The following is a 12,027-nucleotide window of genomic DNA, read 5'->3' on the forward strand; positions in this document are numbered from 1 at the left end:
TGTGTGTGTGTGTGTGTGTGTGTGTGTGTGTGTGTGTGGTGGTGGGGGGGTTATCTGAAACAAATATGCAATGGGAGGAAACTCCAAAAGTGTCAACACTAAAAGGAGAGACAGAGTGGGCACCAACAGGGAGGACCGGGAGGGAGAGAGAGAGAACACTGGCTATGGAAAGCAAAGTGGATAGGGATTGAAGGTAGCCTGCGGCAGGCGGCTATCAGAATCCAACCCACTGGGGAAAGAAGATGTCACTCCATTGTAAGTCACACAGGAGTGGCTGTGGAGGGCGTATTGTTTCCAGAATCCTCCGGCTCAAAGCCTGGAGCCAAGCAGGAGAACAATACAAATAATTAAGGGAGTAGTGGAATTAACTTACAGGGAATTCTTTCTACTTTTCTTCACCTGGTGAGATCAAGTGTAGTATTCATTTCACATCAGATAGGTCCATTATCAGGGAACTGTATCCTGTTCTGGCAAAAGAAGATCTAGTAGATTTTTTTCCATTCCCAACTTTGAGGCTGTAACAAATTATGTGTAGCTTGGGAAAGCGATGCGCTGGGCTTGTTGCGTCAGGGGCATATTTAAAAATATCTAAGATGAATAAAACTCAAGGAAGGAAAAGAAATCCAAAGGAATGTGTTATAAAAGGGAAAAACAAAAGCTTGTCTCCTGTGCATTTATACAGAGTCATAAAGAGAAGGAAGAAGTCCGACCTTATAGAATAAACAAACCTAGAAAAAGTCTAATAACATCAATGATAGGGAGTCACCTCAACACAGAGCAAGTCTAACATCAGTGACCTGGACTGACTCCATTCTGTTTCATAAAAATGTACCTTATATGCAAAATCCTTTTAGAATAGTGAATACCATACCCAATTTGCAGATGGAAAAATGAATTATTGAAAGGTGTTTTATTTGCGTTCTAACACAGTGAGTCAGTGAAAAACAAGAATATGACACAATTCTCTGGCCGTAGAATAAAAAAGAGAGCTAAGGTCTATGTATTTCTATCAAATTCAAGTTATAAGGAATTTTTCTTATGGCTATAATTTAGTCTATAATTTGTCACTCAAATATCACCACCCTACAATTATATTAATGAAACGTCTCTAATCATTTACAAAGCACTCTTCTGACACTCCCTTCAGGTGCACATTAATGACTAGATATTTGACGCATTCTTGGGCTGCTTTGGATCCTGTCAATATTTGCTGTCAAAAAATCCATTTAGGTTCCTGGTTTCTTGAGTGATGCCTTAAAGATGAAAAAGCATCAAGTCAGTGAGTTAATGGCTCATTTTTCAATGTGGCTTTTGTTTGACACCTATTTTGGAATTATCCACTTACTGTGCCCCTTTTCCAAGGCCATTCTCAAAGTGTAAGCCTGTAATTTTTGCGCCAGTTTAGAGCATTTTAGAGTGGTTAGACCTCACTTTGGTCAAGTAAAAAGAGCTCTTTGGAGAGGGCTTGACAGAGTGAAAAGGTCTGTCCCCAAGGTCAGGCAGCTGCAATTTGGAATCCTGGCTTTTCCTCGAACTCTTTGTGTGACATCTACCTTCGAGGCTCAGTTTTTTTCCTCAGCAGTTTGTTGTGAGGCTGTAGGACCTAGGCTGAATCAGGGTTTGGGGGTGGCTAAGGTAGCACGTGATGGATGGCCGGGGGAGTAGTTACTATCCCCAACCTCGCACTGGGTTAAGATGAAAGCCAGTCTCAACCCAACTCTGCCACATGAACAGACGTTTGTTAAACACACATTCGTTAGCAAGCCGGCACAAAACCGTCTACGCAGGCTGTCCGTGAGCTCCAGGAAGCCTCAGCTCTTGTTTCCTTGGTGCTCCAAGTGACTGTCACCTCACATAAAAGGCTCACATGAGGCAGGTGGGGATTCTGTGCCCCTTGTTGGCAGCACCCAGCTGGAAATCCTCATTATTAACGGCTGGAGACAGGCCCATTTAGGGATCCCTCCTCGAGCTCAGTCTCTGAAGATGCAAATCTATAGGCTTTCAGATTCTTAGACTCTGTTAGCACGGGGGAGGGATTGTCTCCAAAACATTCCAACCAATCTACATACCCTAACCTCCTCTGATTTCTTCAACAAGAGCCATTTCTAATGCTCATGTCATTATTTCCCCTACTTTTGACATTTGTTCAAACATCAAAACCTCAGGTGTTAATGGACAGATGGCTAACAGAACGACTTGGAGTAGCAACCATGGGAATGTGGTCTTAAAGATATTTTACCACCTACTCACCACGCTACGAGGATAAACTCCCACTTAGAGTAGTAGAATTCTCTAGAGCTGCAGTTTAAACCAACCTGAACATATAAAATATCACGCGGTCTATGCTAGTTGAAAGTAAATTACAGACAACCTAACAATGGGAAGAACGAACATTTTAAATACATGTCAATACTCATCCATTTAAGGATGATCTCTTTCAATGGTTGTCAGATTGGGCACCCCCTCCCCCGCTGGAAGGAACTGCTCGTGGCCCAGGGTTTGGGGGAAGCAGATGGGGTTCCGCACTCCCTCCCGCCTTAGCCAGAGCAGCTCTACCTCTACCTCCACCTAGTTTGCATTTTAGATGTTCTCACAACACTTTACTTGAAGGAAGGGTTCCATAGCTGAAAGGTTTGACAACCACTGACAAAGCCTAATATTCATATCACAAACGGGAAAGATGAGACCCAGAACAGCTGACACTTTTTCAAGGACATGAATCTGTAACAAGTCCTAGCACTGGGCTCTTTGCACTAGCAGAAGCCACCCGTTTACCGTGGAGAGGCGACACGCGTTGCTAAAATTAAACTCTGAGCAAGAAAAGGTGGTATTCCCATAGCATGTGCTTTACTGGATACATTATCCTGGATGATCTTATGGGTTCCTTTACTGAAAGCGACAACCCACTATAGAGCATGCACACTTCATCAAATACGTTAGTTTAGCAACCAAGTCTTTCAGAAACTGTATGTGAACTTCAACTCACCATTAGGAAGATGCCTTCTGTACATGCTTAATAAATGGGTCAGGGTAGTGATGATCTAATTAAACTTTTAGCCAGTTAACCTTCTCCCCAAAGTTCCTGTATCTACTTTTCCCCCTTTTCCAATCAAACTGTAGCAATGGAGATAGTTATTACTTCAATATAGATAATCGTTTGTGGGTCTTACTTACATGGTTTTCATCTTATTTCAGGACCCTAATGATATTTCATCCAGTCTAAGACACTGCCAGTTGTAAAATGAAAAATAAAACAAATGTGCCAATTAAAAATTTAAGAAACCACTGGTTATAAGACACATTTTGATTTCAGAGATATTAAAAGAGGTGCATCTTGAAATTCATGAAGTATGCTACCATATTTGCTACCATATAAGACCTGATATCTCCATGAGGCAGAGGAATAGCATAGAAGGCTCAGCCTTAGACTTTCCAAACCGCCTCCCTCTACAATTGTGCTGCACTTGTATTTTGGCAGATATAGTACACGCTGATAAAAATACTCTTGGCTTGTTAGCTCTAGGAATGGAGATGTACCCCTTTTGACACCCTCCATGAACACTTCGGATCTGTTTCCTTTCTGTGGGATCAGCATTATTCTAGCAGGAAAGGGAGTCTGAAAGACCCTAGGATCACTCCCTGCTCTTGGGAGAACGCAGATCTGTCATGTTGCAGATGGACATGGACCCCGGATATTTCCTGTGTCCTGAGTTAAACATTCCCCTGGCAACAGAGCTCCTATCAGGCAGTTCCAAATGGACCTTACTACAGTTCCTAATAATTTTGTTTCATGTGGCACCAAAATTATCCAAACCGTATCATAAGGTAGTAAAATATTTTGTCCCCTTTGCTCAGGCATCATTTTCATGCATAACATCAAAGTGCAATTTCAACTTTTCAAGTCCACATATCCAATTACTCATAAGGCAACACTTCATCTTAAGTGGAAAAATTACCTCCTACCTTAAAAAAACGCTTTTGTTTGTTAGTTTTTTTTTTTTAAGAGAGAGCACGGTTGGGGGTGGGGAGGAGCAGAGGGAGAGAGAGAATATTAAGCAGGCTCTACTACCAGCACAGAGCCTGATGTGGGGCTTGATCTCACGACCCTGAAACCATGATCTGAGCCTACATCTAGTCGGATGCTTAACCAACAGAGCCACCCAGGTGATCCTTAAAAAAAATTTTTTTTTAAAGAATCTGTGCTTTTTTAAAAAAATATTTTTATTTATTTATTTGTCAGAGAGAGAGAGAGGGGGCACAAGCAGGCACCCCACATGTTATCTTAATAAAGAACAAGAATCTATGAAGTGTGACACCAATGAACTTGACTTTCCAGATCTCTCCTTACACACTGACGCACACAGTGCTGTGTTGGGGAGAAGGCAGAGGAGTGTCAATTATGGAGAGACCTCAGGAAGTGCTGGAACAGTCATAGGACATTATGGAAAGGAGCAGGTGGTTTAGGAAGTGTGAATGCAGCTCTCCTAGGGTGAATCTGAAGGAAGCTGAAGGAGGGCTAAGGTGTGGGATGGCATCTTTGGATGATGTTTCCTCCTTTCCTATTGCTGTGTTCCTTCCTCATCTGAGGGAGAGGAAAATATTAAGCACCATAGGAGGGCAACAGCCAGAACAAACTGTCTTGAAATTCTTCTATCCAACAGGGAATTGTGAAATCACTGCACAGACCTAAGGATGAGTTCCAGAAATTTGTAATAAATGGAAATAAAATTTTCCTTTGCATATTTTTGTCCTGTCATTAGGACAATTTTCTTGAGGTAAAAAGCTTTAAAGATGTACTTTTCAGAGCGTTTTTCCTTGTAATGATTATGGTCTCTGCGTGTCATTGCAAGTTTATACCCTTTTAGAGCAAAATCTTTCCTGCTTTTTTCTTTTAGGCAAATATCAACATCCCGATGGGAGCCTTTCGGCCGGGAGCTGGGCAACCTCCCAGAAGAAAAGAGTGTACTCCGGAAACAGAGGAGGTGAGGAAAACTTAGCTGGTAGAGCTCAGCCCTGTCTTTCCCCTCCAGACTCCTGACTGGGGGGGGGGGGCAAAGGCAAGGTGAGGGTCGGCTCCCCAGGACAAGGAAGGTATGAATGGACGTGGGTCAGGGAGTCACCACATAGTATACACATTTCTTTGACTGTCTTGGTTACTTAGCCATGAAACACACTGTTCCTCCCTTCCCTTCAGCGCTTTAAGTGCCTGGCACAGTTACTTAAAGATGCTGAGTTTGACATGTAGTTTGTTGATTGAGTGAGAGAGAGAGAGAGAGAGAGAGAGTGTGTGTGTGTGTGTGTGTGTATGAGTGTGTGTGGTGGTGCGGGGCAGGGGGGGCGGAGAATAGCCTCTCACATGCTCTTGGTCTCTCAACAGTCACTAGCTCCGTAAGGTTTCCCTTGGAGCTTATACTGAACTGAGCAGGATGTCTTTAGTATAGCTTCTGATGAGTGACAAACCCCAGTGGGAGCTCAGGTAATAAGCACATTAAATTACTTGTGGATTCAAACAAAAAGCCCCAATCTCTGGGTATTTCCTTTGAAAAGAGGACTTTGCAAAGGAGCCGATCAATTTCTGTCTTCTTTTCCTGCAAATTTTTACCTCTTCTCCAAATTCAGACTGCCCACTTGGCTGAAATGGAGGCTAAAATGAGTAAATGCATTAAATAGAGACCCCCCCCAAATGTCTGCATTCCTTCACCAACTGTGACTTTTCTGATGAAACCTGGAAGGTCCGATTCTGAAAAAAATTATCTAGTTTGCAAACCTGGAATTGCTTATGTACCTAGTTTTGGTATTTGTTGCCTAGCCTTGCATTAAGATAATGACTGTATAAAATGGAGATCATAACGTATCATCCCTGAGCACAACAGGCCACCTCGGTCACAGCCGGTAGCTCTCCCATCTCAATCCTGACACTGTCTCATATATGAAGAGGATGTACCCCAGCAGAAAGCCAGGATCAGCCTGTGGCCATCTGACAAGGCCTGTGAGCTCTGGCTGGGTCTCTGGGAGCCCTTTGCTCTGCTCAGGGAGCTGGGGCACGGCGTCCGTGTGCTCAGCGCAGCCAGAGTTTGGCATGTGCTCGACACAGAGGCCTTACAGCCAAATCCTTACAAGCAGGGCCCATCTTTTAGGTAAGACAAGGCAGCTGCTTGCTTGAAGTGACTTGAAGGGTATTGACAAGCCTCCACTCTGCCTCCCAAATCTCTCTTTTGACTGTAATTCTATCATTATTAAGCCAGAAAATAGCATGTTGGGACTTTCTGTTATTTCCCTCTCCACCTTGTCCCTTCACAAGCTGCAAACACACTATTTAATTCCAGTCCACTCCTTCCTAGCTGGGAGGCCAGGGGCAAGTTTCTTACTCCTTCCCTCCCTGCCTCGGGCCTCAGTTTCCTTAGCTAAAAAATGGGGATAATACTAGCAGATTTATAGGGCTGGTGTGAGGATTAAATGAGTTAGCATGTGTAACTTAGAACAGCTAGCAGTGTAAGTGTTTGCTGTTATTACTAAGTCCTCAGTGTGTGACCACGAATGAGCACAGCGGACTGTATGACTCCACAGAGGTGAGGTTCCGGGAAAACTCAGTAGGGTGTCTGGTAGTAAAGGGGGAGATGAAGGCAAGATAGCTGGAAAACAGTTCACCATTTTCCCAAATTTTACAAATGCTCTGTCACCCCTCAGGGGAATGTTTCCCTTGACAACAGCCATTCCTGAAACTGATAAAGGTGCTGGGGCTGATAAGCCCTTTCTCGAGCTCTCTTTATTTCAATCAAAGAATGTCTTCCTTGTCCCTTTTCAATTCAAATATCTACATACAGAAGAAAAAAAAAGTACTATGTATTTGTCAAATGGAGCCATCTGGAGCCCTGCTTACTCATGCCTGTATTTATTCTAATTCTTACAATAAATTTTAGAAGAAATGGGATCCAATTCCCATTTTTTAAAAAGATGAGAGAAGATTCAGTTAAGAATATGCCCCACCATTAACCCCTTCCTGAGTCAATGTCATGTCTACTTATTGAATATATCCACTTACAATTTCCAGTGGTTATATATTTCCAATATGTGACCATGCCAAATCAAGTGCTGAAAGTCTTAAGTGTATTGAGGTTTTAATAACTTGAAAGGGCCTAATATTAAATATTATCATCCTCTATCCATGTATGTTCCCTAATAAGTCTTTGCACATAGACGCATAACTACACACATTGGCTTTATGCAGTCAACGTGCCAAAATAGCATATTTTGATATTACAAACACAGTGAATGTGACGTACCCAGGAACTTAACAGAAGGAATTAGAAACATTTTTCTTCTTCATGCTTCTTTATTAAGATCTACCCACCTAACAACCATGGGAACATTCATAAGTGAGGAAACATTCTTCATTTCACTGCTACACATATTTAAAAAAAAAACCCAATTTATAGCCTTGTTTCAAACCTCTTTCCAAAAGCCTAGCAAAGAACATTTTCGAATACCTAGTCCTCCAAGTGGATATTTAATAGTTTTAATGATGGCTTCTAAATCTGCATTTATAAATGATGAATGTGTGTGCGTGATAAAAGGAAGCTGATCCTATGGCTCTGTACGTTGGCCTGAGGAAACAATATTTTCCAGATATTTACAACAGGTACAGTCTACACTGAATTACTTTATCATTTTGTGTGGGAGACACGTTAGCTCTTTCATCAGTGCTGTGCCGAGATTCATTTTTTTTTAAAGATTTTATTTATTTATTTGACAGAGAGACAGCCAGCGAGAGAGGGAACACAGGCAGGGGGAGTGGGAGAGGAAGAAGCAGGCTCCCAGCGGAGAAGCCCAATGTGGGGCTCAATCCCAGACCGCCGGGATCACGCCCTGAGCCGAAGGCAGACGCTTAATGACGGAGCCACCCACACGCCCCTGTGCCGAGATTCAAAGAAAATGACTATAGGAAAAACCATTAGCCCTTAGTAGAAGAACAGCACCTCAATATTTTATATTTCTACTCACTACTCAAACAGGCAATTCTATAAAGGACATGCCTACCAAATAATTGGTTAAAGGCTGGGAATCTTGAACAGTTTCTTCCCTTTTCCTTTAGGTTCTAGACAGTTTGAGAACTAGACATAGAGGCCAGATGGGAGCAAAGCCCAGCATTAGCTTTCATGCCTAAGTCATGGGTCTGCCTGGTTAGGCTGGCAACAAGTATGGGCCTAGGGCTTGAACCAGAGGCAAACATGTGGTTTCTTCCTCCTTTTCCCCAGAAATGTATTGGTTCACCCAGTTGTTGGCTGAGCACATGAAGCCCTGCCAGTCCCATGCTGCGACTGTGTTAGTTTGGGGACTCCAAAAAGCTGGCACAATGATGGGCTTAGACATGCAGAATATTTATTGGTGAAACCACATGTAAGGAAGAATGGGAGGGTGGCTAGACGGGTGATGTGGGTGAAGAAGAGTGGGACAGAGGGTCGGGGTGAAACCTCTTAGACCTCATTGCTGTTCTAAGGAAAATTCTCGAGCCGAAGTTCCTCCCCAGGAGTCTTTCGTCTCCCAGGAACGGGCTGGCCTTAGGATCCTGTGACACTCAGTCATTGGGCACAGGCAGCCGTGGGAAATGTGACCTCAGCGCGGTGATGGGCAGGTTGCAGGGCGAAGCAGCTGGGGCCAGTCATTTCATTACCCTACCGGGAGAAAACTGATCAGAGAGGCGTGCTCTTGTGGCTGCCACGGTGATCAAATGTTCCTCCAACACCTTCCTCCTGGGGCCAGAGAGTATGCTCCCCACCTCTAGCAGAGGAGGAATGAGCTAATAAGCAACTTTCTTCTGTAGTAATGACTTGGGAGTTCTAAGAGCCACACACAGCAACTGATCCCGTTGTGTTATAGTCAGTGTTAATGTGTATGTTTGGCGTATATACACAGAGGCATATATTTGTCATTATGGTACATTCTTGGCATTAATCAGCTAAACAACAACGGACAAGTGTGCACATCTGTACCAGGCATTGGAGGAATCATAAAAAAAGTATAGGATGTGCTCCTGCCCTAAAGCTGCAACAGTATGAAAACATTCAATAATAGGAAATTGAAAATCGTTCCCAAAGCCGGGAGGGAGAACTGGGCCTCCTCTGTTGCTCCATCTCATGCCACCCACATTCAAGAAGGTTTTGCTTATGTCAATATCAGTTTGTTTATGCTTCCTGGAGATGTTGGCACAAAGGCTGGCAGCTATTGCACCCCAAACAAAAAAAAATTTTAAGCTTCTGGACTTAGTCACTGTTAGAGCCAACTGTGCACCAACATTCTACAAATCTCTGCTGTTCAGCCATATTAGGATTATAAAACGCCAGATTAAATTCTCTCAGAAGGTGCTTCTCTTGGAATCACAAATCCTAACTAGTCTAATTTTTGTTAGTTATCAGATGTTGACTAGTCTTGTGTTTTCTAAGTCATGTGGAGATTACCTGTTTTCTTCTTCCAATTTTCTTCCATATTTGTCTACAAATTTCAGGGATCTTCTGGAAGCTCTGAGGGTGTCTCAGTAGCACAGGAACAAGTGACGCAGCTAGAATTACACTTTGACAGAGACCAAATGCCTTTTTCAGTGAGCTGATCCCTTCTTTCTTTTCTTTCTCTTCAGGGTGTTCCTCCCACCTCGGATGAGGAGAAGAAGCCAATGCCAGGAGCAAAGAGACTTCTGGGACCTGCGGTCAATCTTTCAGAGATCCAGAATATTAAAAGTGAACTGAAGTATGTCCCCAAAGCTGAGCAGTAGTTGCAAGAAAGAAGGTGAGTGAAAAATTATTTCCTTCCACTTAAAAAGACTGCTATAAAATGGATTAAGGAAGTCTTCCACAGAAGGAGTCTGGAATTCCAGAAGCATTCATTAAGTACCAGGGCCTTTTGTTTGGACCAGTTTTTCTGGTGCGAAGGTTTTCTGGTAAAGCTGAGCTTTGGGGCCTATCGTATTTCATAACCAGCCAGAGAGCCATTGAGGATGTTTGCCTGCCAACCCCTTTCTGCTCACTTTCTTAGTTGAGGGAGGACAGGGTTGGGAGAAGGAAGATGCTTGGAAGGGGGCCCTGAGGAGCTTTTTTTTTTTTTTTTTAATGATTTTTTATTATATTATGTTAGTCACCATACAGTACATCCCCAGTTTCCGATGTAAGGCTCGATGATTCATTAGTTGTTTATAACACCCAGTGCACCATGCAATACGTGCCCTCCTTACTACCCATCACCGGTCTATCCCATTCCCCCCCCTCCCCTCTGAGGCCCTCAGTTTGTTTCTCATAGTCCATAGTCTCTCATGTTCCATTCCCCCTTCTGATTACCCCCCCTTTCTTTATCCCTTTCTTCCCCTACCGATCATCCTAGTTCTTATGTTCCATAGATGAGAGAAATCATATGATAGTTGTCTTTCTCTGCTTGACTTATTTCACTTAGCATTATCTTGAGGAGCTTTTGATCTTGGGGTTCAGGGAGGGCCTCTGTCCTTCCATGCCTCGGTTTCCTCACCCAGATGCCAGGAAGAGTGATGAGCTAGTTCTGAGGAGAGGCTCATCGGAGCAAGGTGCTGAGGAGGTTTGGAAGGTAAAGGGGGTAGAGACCGGTTCAGGCCTTGAGATGAGTAACCCGGGTATGTGCAAAGCAGACCATGGGGACCCAGTGATGACTCAGAATGTGCACGAGGGAAGGGCAGGCTCAAAACTGTACCTGCCACCCTCCCGAGGAGGCAGTGCAGGCAGGACCTGTGACCTTATTTTCATTGTTATTGGGTCTGTTCAATGATGACCCTGTGATGAGGGCTCGGCCCTGACGTGTGTGAATTCTGTCAGCAGGGGGCGTGTGGAATTGGCCGGTCCTTTCTTTCCAACTCTCCTGCTGGACCCTGAGAGCAAATCTACTTTATCCAACATTACTGAATCCCACCATGCACAGTTTATTCCGTTTCTTAAGCAGAAGCTTAAGTTTAGAAGAGAGGAATCTATATTGGTAACATGAAACAGGTATTTACCTGGCTGACTGCCCATTCATTCGTTTGTTCATCAACACACTCATTTCTTCAGCCAATATTTACTGAGCATCCGCTATGCGCTGAGCACTAGAAACATTTGTTAATCGTATACCGTATGCCAGACACTGTGTGAAGAGCATCGTATCCACTGTTTCTGTTAAGCCTTATGATACCCACTTATTGCTCCTATTCTTGAGGTGACTCCTACAGGAACACTGGTTTTCCCCATCTGTCGTGCATCCTCAAGAGGGCGTGTGACTTCATCCCTTCTCCCCACCGCGCCTTACAGACGGCTTGCACTCTTCCTATGGGTGTCAGGGTGAAATCATCTGACCATGTAGGTAGAGGCAAGCACAGCCCTGGAGCCCTGCTGTGCCTTCTCCTATAGACATAACGAAGAACACAGTGTTCTCTGAGATAATCCCGAGTGTAGCAGCAATGTGCCTTGTGTCATGCTTATGCTGGCTTACTAGGGCATTTGCGAGTTAGTTCTGCAGAAAAGATTTCTTTATAGTACAGAGAAAGAGGAGCTGTTTTGAGTTAAAATAACACACCTAGTGTTATTCAGTGTTTTCAGCACAGTTACATAAAAGAACAAAGGAGTAAGGATAAAATACCGTGGATTCTCTGACTCTAAGAATGAATCCCAGGAACCTGGTCTGGGACAAAGTGATGGCAGCAGGAACTGACCTGGAGCGTGGCTACACACACTTGTTATTATTTATGACGGAATGAAACACGTTGATGGTAAGCATCATTACACTCAGTCCTGCTCATAGAGATGAAATACTCCAATAGGCTTGGGACAAAGCTGCAGAACTTTCTTGTAAGAAAGCCCAGGGAAAGGAAATTAATGTTTTGTAATATTCATTATCATCACCCAAACAAGGCCAGCTAGACACATGAATCTTTAATGTAAACTTTACAGGATTTTGCTTTTCTGAAATCCATGTCGACCTAAATTTAACCCCAGTTACAGTTTCAGAAGAACTTGGTTTTGAAGATTCAAAGGAATGCTG

The 12,027-nt window shown here is 43.5% G+C and overlaps 1 protein-coding gene across 1 annotated transcript in view; it reads left to right on the forward strand.

The window, feature by feature from the left end:
- SMPX (small muscle protein X-linked) overlaps positions 1-10,039 on the forward strand; it is a 17,070-nt gene extending 7,031 nt beyond the window's left edge. The window contains exons 2-3 of the mRNA XM_008696437.2: positions 4,896-4,982; positions 9,632-10,039. Of these exons, the coding sequence (XP_008694659.1) occupies positions 4,896-4,982; positions 9,632-9,766 (222 nt within the window). The 3' untranslated portion in view covers positions 9,767-10,039. The remainder of the gene's footprint in view (positions 1-4,895; positions 4,983-9,631) is intronic.
- The last annotated feature ends 1,988 nt before the right edge of the window (positions 10,040-12,027 follow it).

This window comes from Ursus maritimus (assembly GCF_017311325.1).
Source record: "Ursus maritimus isolate PB19 chromosome X unlocalized genomic scaffold, ASM1731132v1 scaffold_X1, whole genome shotgun sequence".
Taxonomy (NCBI): Eukaryota; Metazoa; Chordata; class Mammalia; order Carnivora; family Ursidae; genus Ursus; species Ursus maritimus.